Genomic DNA, 21,419 nt, shown 5'->3' on the forward strand with positions numbered 1-21,419 from the left:
ACTTACTTAGGGATAAATTATACTAGGTAAAATAATTTCTAATTTTGTTTTGAGGATTGATGCATGTTCCTCATTCAGCAAATGTTCATCTACCTTCTATGTGTGACGTTTTAGGCTGGGGGGGCTTCAACAATGAGAATTAATCTTCCTTTCACAGAATGAAGTGTGAAAGTGTGGGGATAGTGTGGAAGGGAGAGAAGCAAAACAAATACAATAAATGCCTTGAGCATACCATGTAACCAGGGCATCTGCTTAGTGTAAGACACTCAGGGACCTCTTTATAAAAAGATTTGGGAAGAATGTAAAATGCTAGTGTGAATTGATTTTTGTGCTGTGATTATGTATAAAAATGAACATGATTATAGACAAAAGTTAGAGGGGAAGATAAATAATAAAATCAATTTATTGGTTAAGATGGTAAAGTCATGGGCTACTCGTTTGGTATTTGGTACAAATGCACATTTTCCTTCTTAAAACCCAGCTGAAGTCGTGATCTTTGAATGAAGCTAAGCTGACTGTTCCAGCCCAGCCCTCTGCCCCTCCTCTGATACACTGACTGTACATGCCTTTCCCTGATCCTTACATACTGTCATGTGTTAGTTTTTCTTACGTTTTAATTTTCTTAATTTTTATTACCTTTTTAAAGCTATATTTGCTTTAAGTTTCTTGCTTTGAATATGCAAAACTTTTTCTAACTCAGTTTTACATTCCTTAGAGCAGGAATGGTTCTTTTATATTCCTTGACCCTATAGTGCTTGGCATACGAGCGTAAATTATCGTGTGTATGTGTGTTTACTTCTGCCAACTTTATAGGGATAAATATATTTGATTATAAATGTGGATGAAAGTAGAAGTATTAGTACAATAGTCCAAACCTAGGAACTTGAGGACCTTATTTAAAAATATAAAATGTATTGGTTCCCTCCCCTGGATATACTGAATCAGAGTTTCCAGAGAATAGGAGTTAGAATCTTTTTTTAATTTGTTTGTTTTTTTAAGAAAAGCAGCTCCTCCAGGTGATTCTTTTGGTTTTGGTTTTATTTTTAAGATGAGGTCTCACTGTGTCATTTAGGCTGGAGTATGGTGGTGCCTCATAGCTCACTGCAGCCTCAAACTCTCGGGCTCAAGCAGTCCTCCCACCTCAGCCTCCAGAGTAGCTGGGACTGCAAGCAAGTGCTACAGTGCTTGGCTAATTTTAGTTTTTGTGGAGACATGGTCTTGCTATGTTGTGCAGGCTGGTCTTGAACTCCTGGCCTCAAGCAATCCTTGTGTCTCAGCCTCCCAAAGTGCTGGATTATAGGTGTGAGCTACTGCATCTGGCCTTTACTCTCCTGATACTATCCTTTGGAAGTCTTAATTTTGATGAAATCCAATTTATCTATTTTTCTCTTTTGTCATGGTGTTTTGATGTTATAGTTAAGGTAGACTATGCCTAACCCAAGGTCATGAAAATTTTATTTTGTGCTGTCTTCTGAGTTTTATGATTTTAGGTTCTACATTTAGGTCTGTGATACATTTAGAGTTAATTTCTGTGTGTGGCATGAGGAAGGGTTTTAACTTCAGTCTTTTGCATGTGCATTTCCATGTGTCCCAGTGCCAGTGGGCCAGTTGTTGAAATGAGAAACATTCAAACACAAAAGGATACTGTGAAAAGTGAGTTTTCTTTCACTCCATTCCCCAATTTCTAGTTATCCTTTCTGGAGGCAACGTTTTAAATTGATTTTTGTATTACGTTTTAAATTGATTTTCCTTCAGGGCATTTTATATACATACAAGTATATATGTCTGAAAACGCAGATTGAAACTAGGTTTTAAAAGACCTTGAATTCGGTGGCTCAAGCCTGTAATCCCAGCACTTTGGGAGGCCGACACGGGTGGATCACGAGGTCAGGAGATCGAGACCATCCTGGCTAACACGGTGAAACCCCGTCTCTACTAAAACTACAAAAAACTAGCCGGGCGACGTGGCGGCGCCTGTAGTCCCAACTACTCGGGAGGCTGAGACAGGAGAATGGCGTAAACCCGGGAGGCGGAGCTTGCAGTGAGCTGAGATCTGGCCACTGCACTCCAGCCCGGGCGACAGACCGAGACTCCGTCTCAAAAAAAATAAAATAAAATAAAAAAAAAATAAAAAATAAAAGACCTTGAATTATCCTAATATAGAAGAATATGTAGATGAGGATTAATTTTTTCCATGTTACAAGCTCACACACTGTCTCTCGTGACTTTACCACACTTCAGCAATGGATACCGCTATGGGGATTTAACTGCTTTGTTTCCCACCTTCCCCAGACTTGTTTTATTGTAGGCTTTTTTCCTCAGTTACTTTCTCAGCCTCAATTTCCACCTAAAATAAATGGATGCAGATCAAACAATGTAAAGCAGACTTTAATTTTTTTTTCTTACATTATCATCTTAATGTTTATTTCAGGGAGCTTCTGATAATTGGAGGTGTTGCGGCCCGGGATCAGCTCTCTGTTTTGGAAAATGGAGTAAGTTGTAGTTTTAATTTTTAAAACATAATGTCATGGGCTGTTGTTTTGGCAATACAGCTCTATTTTGTTTCAAGAAAATTTAAGTGAGGCTGAAATTAGTGCAAGATCAGAAGAGTATATTTGTTCAAAGACATCTTGCAAGTGTGCCTTTTCTTCTCCCGAAAGTATACAAAGCAGTAGTCTCTCCCAAACCTCTCAGGCAAAATTCCTGCATACGTGATTTTTTGTTGTTTACCCTCTGAACATTTGAGAATTTCTTTCTGGCCTTCATGGGTAAAGAGTCATTGTTTTGGGGGAGGTAAGTGAAAAAGAAGAAACTGGAGTTAAGAACAAAAGAAGAGGTAAAATAGATTGCAGATAAGGATAGAAGTTCCTGCAGTGGCCCTTGGGAAGGATGAATAATGAGAAGACAGTGGGTAGTAGTTCTAGTGAGGAGAGAGATGAGTTCAGTTATGTGTAAGGGGAAGTCGCAGAGGCTGTGCTCAGGCACGCCATTATGAAGGACAAAGCTAAGAGCATGTAATCTCCAGTGATCTCCACTATTGGAGAAGAAGTTTAGGTTTTTTTTTTTTTTTTTTTTTTGAGAAGGAGTTTCACTCTTGTTACCCAGGCTGGAGTGCCATGGCACGTTCTTGGCTCACTGCAATCTCTGCCTCTTGGGTTCAAGCAATTCTCCTGCCTCAGCCTCCTGTGTAGCTGGGATTACAGGCATCCACCACCACACTGGCTAATTTTTTTGTATTTTTAGTAGAGACAGGGTTTCACCATGTTGGTCAGGCTGGTCTTGAACTCCTGACCTCAGGTGATCCACTTGCCCTGGCCTCCCAAAGTGCTGGGATTACAGGAGTGAACCACCGTGCCCGACTGAAGTTTGGGAAATTTTTAACCGTTTATCAATTCTGTGAAGGTAAGACTTCATGAAATATTTTTCGTATGTGAAATAACTTACAGCTTATAAATTTCTCTTTTATTTCCTTTCCTAAATATTTAATCATTTAGCTAAACCATCCAATATTGAGTCATGACAAGCAATTATGTCCTTTCTCCAATTCCATTGGTGCTCTTGTCAATCTAAATTTTGTGCCACATGGACTTATACATTTGACCTGGTATGCCATATTAAGAGCAAGGAATCATATTACCATACTTGTTAATACTATTCTGAGTAATATTGCTTTGATACATTTTTATTTAGTGCTATGGTTTTAATGTACCCACCAAAACTCATGTTGAAATTTAATTGCCAATGTAATAGTATTGAAAGGCGGGGGCCTTTAAGAGATGATTAGACCGTGCAGGCTTTGTCCTTATGAATGGGTTAATGCCTTTGCTGTAGGAGTGGGTTAGTTATTGCAGAAGTTTGGGGCTGTTTCCTCTCTTTCTTGCTGCCTTCTGCCATGGGATGACCCTCACTAGTTGCTGCTGACTGACACTATGCTCTTGAACTTGCCAAGCCTCCAGAAATGTGAGAAATATTCTTTTCTTTATAAGTTATCTACTTTGTGATATTCTTTTAAAGCAACAGAAGATACGCTGAAACATTTAGTGTGTTTTATTTTATTTTAGTGGTTGTAAGAGAGATTTAATAAGTTTATTCCCAATCTTGCTTCCTCAAACCCATTTTTCCCATAAGATAATATGTTTCTCAATTCCTATTTTCCTAAAGCTTATAGAGTTTTTAGGGAATTAAATCTGCTTTCATCAGGATGTCTTAAAATTTGGTACTAACTTGAAGCAATTGGAAAGGTAGTGTTATTCCAGAGCATTCTTTGCAGAATTCAATTCTACTCTATTTCTTAGCGGATCTAATATGATCTTTTTCTGTTCTTCTCTCTGTCTTACATTCTCTGCTTCTATTATCTTCCACCACGCTCTGGTTCAGCCTTAGTCCTGTGTTGGGTATTATGCTGGGGCAGAAGTCAGCTTGGCAGTGAGAGAGTGGAAGCATTTTAGTTTTCTAATCTTTTAGACTTGCAATATTATGCAAGATGTGGCATTGAGGCCTGATAAAGGTAGGTAGTGCTATCATAAAAATCATATAAATGAAGATGTCTCACAGGCTTTTCTGATCTAACTGACTTAAAACAAAACAAAACCCTGAGAGGCCTCGTCTGTGTTCATGCCCACTTTACCTGCTGAAATTAGGAAGGAGGAAACTCACATGGTTGGAATACTGTACTAAACTGATGTCATAGAACCAGATGGTATTTTGTTCACTGTTGTGTACAGCAGCTGTCTCAGTGCTTGGCACATAGTAGATTCTTAATACATTGGACAGATTTTATCTTCACATTTTCAGACAGTATTTTCTAGGTTGAACTTGCTTGTAATTATCAGTGCAGATGAAACAATAGCTTCAGAAATATCTGCTTTATTTTTCATGGGATAGTAAGTGTCTCCTATTGGATCAAGTTAAAAGTTCATTCAGCACAATGTTATGTTTATTTGAGGAGTGAGATATTGAAGTAATGGAACTAGAGGAATAACTTTGCTGATAGAAACCAATATTTTTAGTACAGGGTGGAGAAAACAGGTAAAAAAGAATGGAAGTGTTGTTTTTTAATGCCTGTCAATTAAAGAGTAGAGGTTTTGAATTGCCTAATTTACTGAATGATCTTATGTAATACCTTATTTGTGCTCACATGAATACATCATATACACACTTTGTTTATTTTTATTTATTTATTTATTTTTGGAGATGGAGTCTTGTTCTGTCACCCAGGCTGGAGAGCAGTGGTGTGATCTCGGCTCACTGCAACGTCTGCCTCCTGGGTTCAAGCAATTCTCCTACCTCAGCCTCCTGAGTAGCTGGGACTACAGGCACAGGCCGCCATGCCTGGCTAGTTTTTGTGTGTGTGTGTTTTAGTAGAGACGGGGTTTCACCATTTTGCCCAGCCTGGTCTCAAACTCCTGAGCTCAGGCAATCTGCCTGCCTCGGCCTCCCAAAGTGCTAGGATTACAGGCATGAACCACCACGCCGGCCCGTATACACACTTTAAAAATACCTTATCTTGCCAGGCGCAGTGGCTCACGCCTGTAATCCCAGCACTCTGGGAGGCCGAGGCGGGCGGATCACGAGCTCAGGAGATCGAGACCATACTGGCTAACATGGTGAAACCCCGTCTCTACTAAAAATACAAGAAAGTTAGCCGGGCATGGTGGCGGGCGCCTGTAGGCCCAGCTACTTGGGAGGCTGAGGCAGGGGAATGGCGTGAACCCAGGAGTTGGAGATCACACCACTGCACTCCAACCTGGGCATCAGAGCGACACTCCATCTCAAAAAACAAAAAACAAAAAACACTTCATCTTTATTGACTGCTTTCTAGAAAGGGGTCAGGCACTGTACCAAAACCATAACATGTTCTTACTCAGTACTTACAATAATCCTCTGAGATGGTACTCTTCCCCACTTTTAAAGGGGGCTTGTATCAAATATTAAGTAACTTGCCTAAGATCGTATAACTCAGAACTTACTCTGAAACCTATGTGTCTAATCACCATACCTATGGACTTGACTACAAGATATGTGTGGGAGAATGCAAAATGTTAATTGTTTGTGTACTAGCACCGAGGCTCACTGTTCTCTTCTATGTATGTTTGAAAATTTTTATTTAGTATTCTAAACTTCCGTTTTCTCATTGAATAGGAATAATTATAGTAGTATTTACCTTAGTGGTAACATGAAATAAAACGTGTACTTGTAAAACATTTCGCAGAGTGCCGGTTCATTATAAGCACTTGACAAATAGTAACTATTACTGTTTTCCTGGACAGTCTGATCACCATTACTATTAACTATAACCAAATTTATTGAGCACCTGGGACACTCTGCATCTGGTGCCTTACGCATCTTACCTCTTAATTATCACAACCATGTTGAAAAGGAGAAGGTATTTCCCCATTCAAAAATGGGAAAATTGGTACTAGAGGAGATTAAGTAAATTAAGGTCACAGAGCAGAGTAATGGTGGAACTGGGACTTGAGTTCTAGGTTCCATTGAGTTCCAGTAAATTCATCTGATTTTTGCTTGGAAAATGTAAATTTTATACATTAGAATGTATATCAGTTAAGGATGTCAAAATCAATTTTGGTCAAAATACCAAAATCTTCACATTAATTTCAAACCAAATATCAGTTTAACATATGCCATTATCTGTAACTCCTTTTTTTTAAATAAATTTAGAGTTGACATATGCGTGTTTTTATTTAAAAGTAGACAGTTATTGGTTGCTATTTTAAGGTAATCATACTGTTTCTTTAGTTTTCATTAAGTAGTTGTTTTGCTATTTTTCAGGTAGATATAGTTGTAGGTACTCCGGGAAGACTAGATGACTTGGTGTCAACTGGAAAGCTGAACTTATCTCAAGTTAGATTCCTGGTCCTGGATGAAGCTGTATGTTGAAATATAAGCATGCTTTTTTAAAAGTTGACTTATATTTTTTGAGATAAAATATATACAATGAAGAAGAAAGATAATTCAGTCATGATCCTACCGCCTAATCATTGTTATCAGTTTGGTATATTTTCATATACTCTTTTTATTTATATATTATTTTGTGTAGTTGAAATCAGGATATGAGGAATCTGGGAAAATTTTTAAAAATTTTACGTAATATCATAAGTATTTCCTGTAATTGTTTGTAAATAGAAATGCTGTCTAGTGGCCTACCATATGGCTACTTCAGGCCCATTATATAGCTACTTCATGGTATGTGTGATTACTCCTATTACTAGGTATGTAGGTAGGTATGATTTTTACCCCAAATAACCAGCTTTGTTTGTACATACATTGTCTACATACTATAAATTTGTTCCTTGTGTCAGAGATACAAAATGTAGACCATCTGGAAGGACATAAATGTGTTTGAGGCTCTTAGACATACTTCCAAATCATTTTCAAGTTGGGTTTAGCTAGTTCCTCAGCACTGAGGGTTTTTAATTTTTTATATGGAAAGTCTGTTGAAGGATATATGTTAGAAGCTGTTGACTGGCGTTTTCATTCTAGATTATTAGATTATGGTTTTGGATTATTTGTTGTCATTTCTTCATATTTTAGTCACAAGGAACTTAAAATTGAATTTATAATTTATCTTTAAATATCCAACAAACAGTTTTGAAAATATAAGACTATGTATATATATGAATTAGTTTCCTTATATTTTGTTTGATTTAGAAAAAAAGATTTTTGATACTGATTAAAACTTATTTTCTATACTGATTAAAAATTTAATTTATTCTTTGCTTCTCATGCAGGATGGGCTTCTTACTCAAGGTTATTCTGATTTTATAAATAGGATGCACAATCAGATTCCTCAGGTTACCTCTGATGGAAAAAGACTTCAGGTATAAAATTATCAATGCATCTTAAAATACATGTAAACAATTGTTATGTATTAACGTTACGGGATCCTAGGAGGTGTTGATTTTCTGGCTGGAAACCTCTGCGGCCAGTGGTGCCTTAGGCTGAGTTTTGCTCAGTTCCGCCCACTTGGCCTGGCAGGCTGTGCTCAGCTCTCACTACCAGCCTGGACCCCATGCCTCCCAAGGGTGAGCCAGGCGCAGAGTGGCGAGGGGTGTATGAGCAAACGTGGGGTCTGGCCACTGCGCACAGCCAGGTACACTGGCTGTGGCAGGGTGGGTAGCTCCAGGCATTGGCATGGGGACCGGCTCTCTGTGGGACTGGTGGCCTGGCCCCCAGGCTTCAGGACTTCCCCAGTTTGAAGGTGGGGCTTCACCGGGGACTAGCCCCCTTCCGCCCAGGAGCCTGTCTGCCTCCTGCCACTGTTCATGGTGCCCAGGCTGTTCATGCCAAGGGGCATCTGTAGGCCAGCCCTGGGCCATCCTCAGCCTGCCTTGGCCATGCTCCCAGGGTGGCAGTGGGTTGGTGTATCAGTGCTGCCTCAAGTGTGCACACCCAGCTGGGTTGTGACAGCGCCCAAGCTCGGCCTTAACTTTGTTCTGTGATCATAGTGGGTGTTGACAGCAGGGAGAGGCCAGGCAGTGGGAGCAGACATCTCTGAACCTATTGGGGCAACGGAGGGCCTTTTAGGGGCCCCCGAGTGCAGAGATGCCTGGGTCTGCAGCCACAACTTGGGCAGCTGCAGCCATGCCTGGGATGGTGGGGCTCCTGCATGCTCCTGGCTCCCACCACCACCCTGGGCCCAGCTCCATCTCAGGGCTCCTCTCTGTCTGCCCCTCTGTGCCCAACCTCGCTGCTCCCTCTCTGGCAGGCGACTCGGCCCAGCCCCATTGAAGTGACTCCCAGGACAGCGGGCTCCAGGGCCCTCCCATGGGTGGACTCTGGGGACTGTCCTCCTCCTCTCTTTGCCCTCCCCGTAGCGGTGGCAGGCAAGAGCGGCAACACGGGGCCCGCGTCCAGAGTGGTGGAGACTCTGTGTCTGGGAGTGAGTCCTGCCCAGCTTCGCAAAGGTTGGGGTGGCCCAGTCAGCTGCCTTGGGGATGCGGGGCACAGGGGACCCACCACCACCACTGCAGCTTCCGCAGCTGCTCTTGCTGCCACTGCTCGTGGCGCCCCACTGCAGCCAACATGATGGCAGCAGCCACTCCTGACGACCTGCCACTGCCATCATTAATGCTTATGAGCAGGGTCAAAGCGTTTTTGTTTGGTGCCCTCTCATGAAGTTTATTACTATGTAAAATGTTTTCTTTTTGTTACTGGACGAAATAGTATACTCAAAGGTAACATTCTTAAAAGCTGCTTTTAGAAATAGAAGGAAATCTGAGGAAGTTAGTTGGGTGTTGCAGAAAACTGTAAGTACAAATTCTTAGTTATTTTGTACTGTAGAACATTTAGGGTTTGTATTCCAGATCATTAGTACTGCTTCCTGTTCGAAGGAAAAATAACTTCAGCTATTGAAAAATTGTTGTCTTCTCTTAGTTATATCCTTCTTTCTTAGGAAGCGTTTAAGAAGGACAAGCTTTTGAGAGAAGGGGGCAGATAGTAATATAGGATTTTTGGTTTAAAAAACTTCTCATTTTACTTAGTTTTTATAGGAACTTGAGGAAGAGATGGCATGATTTCTATGTGACAGTGAGGGGACTGAACCTCAGAGAGATCAACCTGCCCAAAGTCATACCTCTAGTTGTCGCTGCATAGAGTAAAGTGTTGAACTTATCTTTGGAGTCCAGGCTAGCACACTTTGTGTTTCATATCAGTGTTTGTGTGATTTAATAATTATTATAAAAGTTCAGCTCAATTTGGGATTTCCTCTTCTTAGGTGATTGTTTGCTCTGCCACTTTGCATTCTTTCGATGTAAAGAAACTTTCAGAGAAGATAATGCATTTTCCTACCTGGGTTGACTTAAAAGGAGAAGACTCTGTTCCAGATACTGTACACCATGTTGTTGTCCCAGTAAATCCCAAAACTGACAGGCTCTGGGAAAGGCTTGGAAAGAACCACATTAGAGTAAGTGATTTATAATATTAACATTTATGAACATTTATGTAGAATAAAGCAATTTATAAACTAGCTTAGGCTCTTAGTGATGCTTAAGGCAGTCAGTTATTGTATCAAAGAAAAGTCCAATACATTGTAGACCCTTAGACATTTAAAAAGCACTGAATAAGTGATGGACTCCATCTTTTATTTTTCTCTCTTCATAATATTACTTTTGTGATCAGCTTCCTTGATATAATTTTATAAGTAAATAACATATATATACCTAATTTCAGACACAGTGATTTCCATTTTTAGTAGTATTTTAGTAGGAGCCCTCATAGGTGTCCTCTTGATGTACTTTTTTCTAAAAACCAATTTCATGTGGTCATCTTGTCACTTTCTTCACTGTGATTAGATTTGCCTTTATATAGTAAGGTTATGTTTATTATAAATATGCGATATTTTAGAAACCACGTTATCATTATTATTATTACCTTTAAAAGTGGCCTTAGACCTATAGTTAATGAAGGGTTTTTCCAAATCTGAAGAATGATTTTGCCTACAGATTATGTTATAAAGATATGTATTTGAAATGCAGTCTAAAGACAAATATAATTCTCCCTTTTAAAAAATGGCATCTATTCTGAATCATTGTTTAACCACTCCTCTATCCTGTTTCTATTCCTTGTTTTTGATAGACTGACGATGTACATGCAAAAGATAACACAAGACCTGGTGCTAATAGTCCAGGTGAGTTAAAAGAGTCAAACGTGTTGAAAGATTTTGAAAATGAAATTTATACCTTACCTATTCTCATGAAGGATGTGAGGTGACCTGCAAAATTAGAACAGGAAATTTGGAAATAAAGACAATAAAAATAATAAAAAATAAATGGAGAAAAAGCTGATACTCGTCAACTTAGAGGAATATGAATCATTGAATTTATTTATTTTTTGTTTTTTAATTTTTTGAGACAGAGTCTCACTCTTGTCACCCAGGCTGGAGTGTAATGGCATGACCTCAGCTCAAGGCAACCTCCGCCACCTGGGTTCAAGCAGTTCTCGTGCCTGAGTCTCCCAAGTAGCTGGGATCTCCTGCCACCACACCTGGCTAATTTTTTTGTATTTTTAGTAGAGCTGGGGTTTCACCATGTTGGCCAGGGTGGTCTTGAACTCCTGACCTCAGGAGATCCTCCCACCTCGATCTCCCAAAGTGCTGGGATTACAGGTATGAGCCACTGTGCCTGGCCTTAATCATTGAATTTAGATGTTAGTCTTCTGGCATCTAAATCACAATTTTTTTTTTTTTTTGAGAGAGGGTCTCACTCTGTCGCCCAGACTAGAGTGCAGTGGTGCGATCTCGGCTCACCGCAACCTCTGCCTGCCAGGCTTAAGCAGTTCTCCTGCCTCAGCTTTCCTGAGTAGCTGGGATTACAGGCACGCGCCACTACCACCCAGCTAATTGTATTTTTAGTAGAGACGAGGTTTCACCATGTTGGCCAGGCTGGTCTTGAACTCCTGACCTCAAATGATCCACCCACGTTGACCTCACAAAGTGCTGCGATTACAGGCATGAGCCACTGCATCCAGCCACAAATATTTTTGATTATCTAAATCTCATTGATCATAGGAAACCAGCAAATTTTTCTAGAGAGATTATTTTATACTGACCCTGAATTCAAGAAGAAATAATCGTGTAAGTTTCTCATATCAGGGATATTGCATAACAAAGAAAAATTTCTTTAGCTACAGCTTTGCAAAAGATACTGAAATGATTTTGAAATAGTTGTTTGTTGACTTTTGTGTGTGTGGTAGAATATACATAACATAAAACTTTGCATTTTAACTGTTAGTGTACAGTTCATTGGCATTAAGTACATTTGTATTGTTGTACAATCATCACCACTATCCATCTCCAGAACTTTTTCATCTTCTTAAACTGCAAATCTGTACCATTAAATATTTATCAATTTTTAAAAAACCTAACATTAAATTCTGCCTCAATGAAGATTCTTCTGTGCAGAGCTGAGACACGTTGTTTCAGGTTAAATAGTGTTTTGAAAGTATAGGAAGGTACATCCTGATACAAGGATGGTGCTTAGAAAACCTGGAAGAATGAATCTTAAACCCATTAGGCTGCGTGTCTGACATCAGATGTTTCAGGTGGATCATTCATTGGTGAGGGTCAGACTCCGTTTGCTTCATGGTTGAATTCACAGGCAGGTTTTCAATTATATCAAAAAGGTGCATTATCTGAAATCTTGATTAAAGATTTGAACTCAGGTTTATGTGTAGTTCTAAATTAACTAAACACGTACTTAGTTATCCTTATTGTTGGAGAAGAGCAGAGACAGTATTTGAAAATCTGTCATCCCACTGTTTGAGAATGCATTCTATAAAATTCCAGTTTTATTCCTCCTTATATTTTCTTGCAAAATTTTGCTTAGTTTAGACTACAATTAGAGATGATCAGAGAGACCTTAGAAATACTTTGGGTCACAGAATTAACGTCTTACGTTCAGTGGTTGAGGAATAACAATTGTAGCACAGCTTCACACTGAAAAATAGAGTTGGAGGATGGTGACGAAGAAATTACTAGATTTTGTGTTGAGGTTTTACTGCGTAGAGTGAAGTATGAACTTTCTGGTATTTAGATTGATTTAGAAAGTACATTATTTTTAAAAGGAGTTAAAATAATTGTATAAAGCATTTATTGAGCATTTAGGGAAGTTCATGCAAGGCAGAATATGATTTGTTCTTCATGAGGGATGAGAACAGTTTTGCTGTGAGTATGTATTTCTGTTAGTTTGTACGTATGTATGAGTATGTTCCCTCATAAGAGGTATGGTTATAGATGTTTGTATACTACATAAAGTAGCACAAAAAATATTAACAGAAACAAAAATAAATGAATGAATGGATTAACTCACTGTTTTACTCTATCTTCTTGTCCTTGTCTATGTATAATACTTTTATTAAAACAGGTATTCTTTTTTGGGAAAATTAAGCAGTCAGTCTATGACTATAATTATGTGTATTCATGATAAATTCAGATTGAAATTCTGTTGGTTTTTGTTGTTGTTATGGTATTCAAGAGATGTGGTCTGAAGCTATTAAAATCCTGAAGGGGGAGTATGCTGTCCGGGCAATCAAGGAACATAAGATGGATCAAGCAATTATCTTCTGTAGAACCAAAATTGACTGTGATAACTTGGAGCAGTACTTTATGCAACAAGGAGGAGGTAATTTTTTCTTACTTGAAATAAATTATGTTTATTTCCTCTTGTGATAGATTATTAATCTCATGTTGATGCAATCTAGAATACATGCACAGAATTTAAAGCAGTGATGGCATATTTTAAGTATCTATGCTTATTCAGTACTTTTCCATATGATAAGCCCTAGAAAAAACAAGAGAGAATTTTCCACATAGGTACATTTTCATTACAGTGAACTTGAATCACAGCATTCTAAGGGTTTTATATCATTTGGAAGAAGGATAAAGTTATTTATTAGTCTTAAAATTTAAAATGTGATCACTGAAATAATAGAATGTATGTCTTTTAAACCAGTAGATGGGGAAAAGCGAACGAGGAAAAAATCCTGATCTAAGCAAGAGCAAAAAAGGAAGGGGAATAAAATGAGAAAAATTATGGTTAGAAATTATAGAATAAGATCAATGTTGGAAAAATCTGAATGTATGAGTAAACACTGTAAGTATCAGTGGACAAAGTCTTCTGTTATAAGGCATGGATTGTTGGACTGGATGAAATCTAGCAATATGCTGTTTACATGGAGCATACCCAAAATCTGAGGACACGGAAAGATGGAAAGGAAAAGGAATGAAAAAATATTGTGCATGTGTCAGCTAAAATATTAACCAAAAGAAAGCCAGTTTAGCTATATTATTAAGAGATGCAGTAAACTTTAAGACAAATATTATTAGAAATAAAGAGTTACTATGTAATAAAATATCCAAGCTACAATGAAACTATAAGGGTTCAGATTTTATGCTTCTTATAACTTCGAGTGTGTAAACTGTATTAGTGTGTTCTTATGCTGCTGTGAAGAACTGCCTGAGACTGGGTAATATGTAAAGGAAAGAGGTTTAATTGACTCACAGTTCTGCAGAGTGGGGACAGCAAACATGCCCTTCTTCACATGGCCGCAGGAAGGAAAAGTGCTGAGCAAAGTAGGAAAAGCCCCTTATAAAACCATCAGATCTCATGAGAACTCAGTCACTATCATGAGAACAGCATGAGGGTAACCACTCTCATGATTCCATTATCTCCCACCATTCCATTACCTCCCACATGTGGGGGTTATGGGAACTACAATTCAAGATGAGATTTGGGTGGAGACCCAGCCAAATTATATCATAAACCAACATGGAAAAATTCTCAATCAGTTGTTATGGAAATGCAAAATAAAATGACAGTATAATACCATTGTACATGCTAAACTAAAAATACAACACCGAATTTTGGCTATGGAGCAACTGCATACAGTTGGTGAGAATAGATTGTTGATGAGAATATAAAATGGTATGAGCACTTTAGCAAAGGGTCTTGCAGTCTTTTATAAAACTAAAAATGTTGTCTTATGGCCTAACAATTAAACTCCTAGATGTTTACCCAGGATCAATGAAAACACATATTGACAAAAAGGTGCTAGAATGGCCATAGCAGCTTGATTTATAATATTCTAAAACTGAAAACACACTAAGTGTCCATCAGTAGGAGAATGGATAAACAAAGTGTGAAATACAATGGAATACTACTCAGCAGTGAAAAGGAACAGACTTTTCCTTGCTGAGTAGACACAGCAACCATGGATGAATCTCAGAAACCTTATGCCAAATTGAAGAATTCTTACACAAGAATATATACTGTATGAATCTATTTATATGACATTTTTTAAAAGTCAAAACTAATCTATGATGGAAAAAATATCAGAACAGTAGTAGTCCCCACAAGGGTGGCAGCAGGGATAGGTTGGGAAAGGATATGAGGGTATTCTTTGGTGTGATAATGATGTTCTGTATCCTAATGGGACTTCCTCAGCAAATCTACTTAAGATTTGTAGGTTTTCTTGAATACAACTTTTACCTCAAAAGAAAAAACTAAACAAATATTGAATTCTAGTTAATTATATGCATGCATGCTGAACTGTGTACTGATGTCTGCAATTTACATTGAAATGTACAAAAATATAAAGATGAGTTGATGGATGGACACAGGTATAGGTAGATACGTGGTTAAAGCAAGTATAGTAAAATGTTAATTGTTTAATCTAGGTGGTGGGTATACAACTGTTCATCATTAAAATTATTTCAATGTCACTACATGTTTGAAAATATAAATGTTGGAAAAATGTAAAAAGTAAAAATTGGCAGCTATACAAGGTAACATACAAATCCCATTGTACTGAGGAAAGATTAACACATCTTGTTATAACTGATGTACTTCAAGGAGAGAAAACTGAAGAAGGATATAGAATATTTGAACTAATAGTCGTATAAAGAACACATTACACTGTTCATTATAGTGAGCACTTAAGTAACACTTTTTTTTTTTTTCCAAGTCCTGGGAAACAGACTTGCTTGGTTGTTGTAGTGACTGTTTTGTAGTACTTATTTTCTTCCTATCAATGTTTTGAATGGAGGAGTTGATTATGTAGTAAGGAGTACTGTTGATTAAGTAGTAATATCCCTTAGTTACTTTGATCCTCCTTCCCTAAATATTCTGGATGTGGATGTTACTTCTGCCTAGAAAACAAGTTTACCACACCATTACTAACACTCAAACACAATATATACCAGATTATAGGGGTTTAAAAGAAGGGATTAGGCCGGGCGTGGTGGCTAAAGCCTGTAATCCCAGCACTTTGGGAGGCCGATACAGGCGGATCACGAGGTCAGGAGATCGAGACCATCCTGGCTAACACGGTGAAACCCCATCTCTACTAAAAAATACAAAAAACTAGACAGGCGAGGTGGCGGGCGCCTGTAGTCCCAGCTACTCGGGAGGCTGAGGCAGGAGAATGGCGTAAACCCGGGAGGCGGAGCTTGCAGTGAGCTGAGATCTGGCCACTGCACTCCAGCCCGGGCCACAGAGCAAGACTCTGTCTCAAAAAAAAAAAAGAAGGGATTAAAGCATCCCTGTCCCCTTCACACATACCCTAACCAGAGAGTTCCAGTGTGTATTTGATACTTCCCTAAACCACTTGAATTCAGGATGCAATAAAATCTCAGCTGTATGCCTCTAGAAGTTCTGGTTAGCTGTTATTTCACTCTGCATAATTGATTTTTGTGTTATTCATTTTGAATAGATATCTTTCAAAATGTATTGTTTCCTTGAATTTTCAAGTATACTTACTGAACTTAATTTACCTTGGAGAACAGTTAAGTGGCATAATTGTTATTTTGTTACCTCCCAGTGGTTACTCTTTTTGTTACTGTGTCTGTTTGAAGAGTTTTCTTTTGGGGGCTTGGCTTACCACTGCACCTGCCTCTAAAATAGCACCTCTCCATCTTTACAGTTTGCTGCTTTGAATCTTCTGTGGCCATAAAACTAGATAACTATGTTGCTTAAAATAACTTGAGAAGAGAGCAGGCTTATGGGCATGGCCTTTTAGGAAGCACATTAACTTGATGAAGCTTAATTTTGGTTCCTCCAAGAATGATCTCTTTTCCCTACTTTTTAAATCTTAGCTTTATGGAGGATAGTGATGTTCCTGGTATACACATAGGCATGTTGGTTGGCACACTGCTTGATCCACTCCTCCTGCAGATTGCAAAGGGTAACTTAAGATGCCTTAAAAGCAGGACGACTTTAACGCTCCATAGAGTTCATTTTAATGGTACTTCATTTGTGACAGAAATTGTGTTAACCATGGTTTATAGCAAGTTGGGGCACAGATTTTTATGGAATTGTGTGACACTATTGTAGTCTGAATTTTATTGGCTTTTTTACATGATCTTAGGCGGAAGATTTTCCAAGGTTAAATGCTTAATGTGCTTTTCACTAGGACCTGATAAAAAAGGACACCAGTTCTCATGTGTTTGTCTTCATGGTGACAGAAAACCTCATGAGAGAAAGCAAAACTTGGAAAGATTTAAGGTACTGATATATGTGGTTGATTGTTTCCTTAATACTTAAGAGGGGCATTGTATCTCGTTTTAAGTAGTTCCAGTTAATATTATTAAAGCAGTTATTGTCCTAGAAATTTCAAAATGTTTCTACCCTAACTAATGTGTCATCATCATGACAGGGATTAGTGATTGTTGACACTCAAATGGTAAATGACACATTCTCTATCAGCACACTACTATAACAAGAATTTTCAATTTTAGAAATTTTAGTTAAATTATTTCAGGTAGCTATTTTTAGGAGAAGTATCATTGGATAGCTAAGCCATGTCTATAAGCCTTAAAAATAGTCTCCAGCAATAGCCATAAGGAACTTAATTTGTAGATTAATTAAGACAGGTATCAGAATATGGTTATGTAGAATTAAAGTTATTTTGATACTGTTTGGGGCAGACCTTTCCGGTTATGTTCTTGCAGCACGTGAACGGATCATACAGCTCTTGGTGTAGTTGGGTAGGGCTTGAGCCATTTAGAGCTAAATGTCAGTAACCTCTCTACATCCAAGCAGTCTCATTAATTTAATAGACCCCAGTGTATAGTATAAGTATCATTTTCTAAGAAAAAAGATTGGAAGTATTGGGTTGAAGAACTTTGACTTCTGTTTCCATGCTGGACGTAATCGATGCAGATGTGAAAACACGTCGCATGGCCTCGTTTTAATGTGTGCTACCCTTCTCGACCTTAGGCATTTTTCCGGACCATAAGTCAGTATACCCTTTTTCCCTCCTCCAGATCTCTAATTTTGCTGTGCCTTGAGGCACAAATGACATCGAAAGGCTAATTTGTATTTATTGGTGAGCACCAGGGGCCTACCCTCATTTTCCTCCCCTTGAGAATTTTGTCTGTAACAAAAAGTGTGCCTCCAGGTAAAATATCTAGTATTCTGGGTTTATTTGAATGTAAGAGTAAAGATAATGCTTATGTCTGTACATTGTATTCTGTTTTATCCTTCTCTTTAATTTCTGAAGATATTTCTAAAGATTAAGCCAAGTTTTAACAATAGTTTAATATCTTTGAGTAGAAAAGAAAAGCAAAATGAACCAATCTCTGATTTAATCACCTTAAATGTCATGTTTCAGCAGATCATGACATACAACTTCAAGACTTGGTCCAGTAAATTAGGAGTATGTGGACCTCTAATCCGATAGTAACAATTGAGTTTTTAGAGGTCTCATTTAGTGGAAGGATAGCATTTGTTTTTATTGTTTAGTATATGTGCTAACAAACTCCTTTCTCTCTTCTCTGTTCTCTTTAGAAAGGAGATGTAAGATTCTTGATTTGCACAGATGTAGCTGCTAGAGGAATTGATATCCATGGTGTTCCTTATGGTAAAAGCAACTTTTATGCCTGCAGTGTGATTGTTATGGAATCTAAAGTAAAGCCTTCTAATATGTTTGAAAATTTAGAAACTAATGGCAATTGTTAATAATTGTTTTATTTACAGTTATAAATGTCACTCTGCCCGATGAAAAGCAAAACTACGTACATCGAATTGGCAGAGTAGGAAGAGCTGAAAGGTACTTCTGTAATTTTTTCTCCCCATTTTAAGCTTGTACGCTTTAGGAATAAAGTCTAATAGAACGCTTTTAACATCTTTCAGGATGGGTCTGGCAATTTCCCTGGTGGCAACAGAAAAGAAAAGGTAATCTTTGTAGGGCTCTATTATATTCATTATGTGTGTTGTGATTTCAGATGTTGGAAATAAAAACAGTTTGATTTTCCTGTTTAAATTTAATTCAGCTGCATATGGAATACAAATGAACTTTTTAATGGCATTTTTTTCTGTATTCGTTGAATGGACAAATAATAGGGTGAAATTTAGAAAGGAAAAATGCAAAATATAATTTTCCTATTAGCTTTATTGTAGTCATTTCCACCAAAAACTATTTAAACATCTTCTGACATGGTGCCATGGAAGACTTTTCATGGTGAGGGCAGATTTATTTTGATATAATTACAAATTTATAGAAAAGTTGTATTGATAAGGAGCTCCCATATACTCACTGCAAAAATTCACTAGTTGTACATTTTGCATTATTTGCTTTATTAGTCTCTTATATAAAACATTTGAACTTATTTTTCTTTTGAACTTTATTTTTTATGTTAATCCTGACATAGTATGCTTCAATATTTACTTTTTCATCCTACTTTGAGAATTCCTTTTGATATCTGACACCCATTTTAGGAAAACTTTTGTATTATTCTCAAAAGAACTTTTCAGAAGACCTATTTATTTAATGAGCTACTGAATAGTAGTAGTAATTGGATGATATATCATACCTATAATCTATTTTCTAGTGCCTTGAGGACAGAAAATACTTAAAAACAAATTTAGAATAGGATATTTAGTGTGTCTCTATCTCCATGCATGTTAATATTTTTTCCTTTTTAAATTTAGGTTTGGTACCATGTATGTAGCAGCCGTGGAAAAGGGTGTTATAACACAAGACTCAAGGAAGATGGAGGCTGTACCATATGGTACAACGAGATGCAAGTAAGACTTGGAGTCAGGCTCACAAATAATGTATTAAAATGGTAAAATAGACAGCATTTATCTTCAAAAATTATATCTGGAAATTTTCTCTCCCTTACTTAGTTACTGTCTGAGATAGAAGAACACCTGAACTGTACCATTTCTCAGGTTGAGCCGGATATAAAGGTACCAGTGGATGAATTTGATGGGAAAGTTACCTACGGTCAAAAAAGGGCTGCTGGTGGTAAGCTTTGAATTATTTTAAATACTATTTTAAATGTAAATGTACCTGTTTTGAACTTCAGTTTGGGAAGGCAGTAATTTCATTTCATTAGGTTAAGAGTTATTTTTAACATGTTAATTGTTCCCCTGTTACCCTCATAGTACTTTGTCCATACCTGCCTTGTAGCATTTTTTAATTGTGTCATCTTTATGTGAATGAAAGACTTCAGCTTAGCTCTTTCTCTTGAAGTGTTAATATCATAAGAGTAGTTGAACATTTTGTGGAATTATTAGGAAACAAGAGCATAATAGGTGATTTTGAACAAGGAATTAGAAGCCTTTGACTTAATTCAGGTGGTAATTCAGCATATTATTTCCTCTGCCTGGGATGCCGTTTTGTTAGCTTGTTCCTGAAAAATTTTAAGACTCAGGCCTAACTAGTTGTTTCCAAGCCAAGGGTGGGTAGGGGTATTGGGACAGCTGTTAGTGAGGCCTAATTATTTATTTATATTGAAATAATTGATTTAACATTTTTTAAAGTCAAAGTTCTGGAGATAACTTGCCCAGTAGTACATTTTATTGCTACAAGTAATGTTTAAAGTGATATAATTGAGCCAAAGTATTGCTGACAAGTTATTTCAAGCATGTCATTTACATTACTTTGTTATTTGTGTGTGATGCAGGTGGAAGCTATAAAGGCCATGTGGATATTTTGGCACCTACCGTTCAAGAGTTGGCTGCCCTTGAAAAGGAGGCGCAGACATCTTTCCTGCATCTTGGCTACCTTCCTAACCAGCTGTTCAGAACCTTCTGATTTTTACATTTACTGAATAAGATTTGAGTAATGAAAGTCTGTAGTCTTAAAACTCTAAAACAGTTGTACTGCTTCCAGGCAGCAGTATTTATAGTAACGTAAGCTATTAATGCTAACTCTTGCATGTCAGGAAACATTAGTCTTAGGAATTCTTCAAAAAATGGCATCCCAATGAAAATAAATTTGATGACTATATTTTCATGAAGGTTTGTGTCTTATTTTAAAGTTATATTGATACTTTTTTTCTGTTTCTTTTTTCAGAACAGTGTGGGCTTATGAAGTAGAATTTATGGGTATGTGAATCTGGCAGAGACTTACATGGAACCACTAGGGAATATTCTAAAAGTAGGTTTTCAGATGGTTAAGGTTGTCTATGTGTATACTGAAGCTAGAGGAGAGTTGGAACATGAAGGAAAATTGGATGATCCCAACGTAGAAGAACTGCTTGTTAGTTTGGAAGCTTGGAAGTTTTGAGGGAGTCAGTAAAGGTTCTGTGTCTAAGGATTGATGACTGATGTGATGGTGACAATGAAGATGTATCTTCTTTTTATGAACCTTTCTTTTCAGATGATGCATACCCATTGAAGTAGAACTAATCTGCTGTCCCTCCAGGTCTTAAAATCAAACTCAAGCTCAGGTTTTTTGTTTGTTTTATTTTATTTTATTTTATTATTTTAATTTTTATTTTTATTTTATTTTTTATTTTTTTTGAGACGGGGTCTTGCTTTGTCACCTAGGCTGGAGCCCAGTGGTGTGAACACAGCTCACTGCAACCTCAACCTCCCAGGCTCAAGCAATCCTCTCGCCTCAGCCCCCCAGGTAGCTGGAACTACAGGCGCACACCACCATGCCCGGCTAATTTTTTT

The 21,419-nt window shown here is 37.7% G+C and overlaps 1 protein-coding gene across 1 annotated transcript in view; it reads left to right on the forward strand.

Moving 5' to 3' along the window:
- Nucleotides 1–20,758, forward strand: part of DDX1 (DEAD-box helicase 1) — a 38,155-nt gene extending 17,397 nt beyond the window's left edge. The window contains exons 14-26 of the mRNA XM_017871414.1: nucleotides 2,432–2,492; nucleotides 6,790–6,888; nucleotides 7,749–7,838; nucleotides 9,734–9,922; nucleotides 10,594–10,645; nucleotides 12,990–13,136; nucleotides 16,924–17,015; nucleotides 18,300–18,372; nucleotides 18,489–18,561; nucleotides 18,645–18,686; nucleotides 19,443–19,538; nucleotides 19,641–19,761; nucleotides 20,423–20,758. Coding sequence (XP_017726903.1) covers nucleotides 2,432–2,492; nucleotides 6,790–6,888; nucleotides 7,749–7,838; nucleotides 9,734–9,922; nucleotides 10,594–10,645; nucleotides 12,990–13,136; nucleotides 16,924–17,015; nucleotides 18,300–18,372; nucleotides 18,489–18,561; nucleotides 18,645–18,686; nucleotides 19,443–19,538; nucleotides 19,641–19,656 — 1,030 coding nt within the window. The 3' untranslated portion in view covers nucleotides 19,657–19,761; nucleotides 20,423–20,758. The remainder of the gene's footprint in view (nucleotides 1–2,431; nucleotides 2,493–6,789; nucleotides 6,889–7,748; nucleotides 7,839–9,733; nucleotides 9,923–10,593; nucleotides 10,646–12,989; nucleotides 13,137–16,923; nucleotides 17,016–18,299; nucleotides 18,373–18,488; nucleotides 18,562–18,644; nucleotides 18,687–19,442; nucleotides 19,539–19,640; nucleotides 19,762–20,422) is intronic.
- The last annotated feature ends 661 nt before the right edge of the window (nucleotides 20,759–21,419 follow it).

The sequence above is a fragment of the Rhinopithecus bieti genome, unplaced genomic scaffold (assembly GCF_001698545.2).
Source record: "Rhinopithecus bieti isolate Rb0 unplaced genomic scaffold, ASM169854v2 scaffold_4781, whole genome shotgun sequence".
Taxonomy (NCBI): domain Eukaryota; kingdom Metazoa; phylum Chordata; class Mammalia; order Primates; family Cercopithecidae; genus Rhinopithecus; species Rhinopithecus bieti.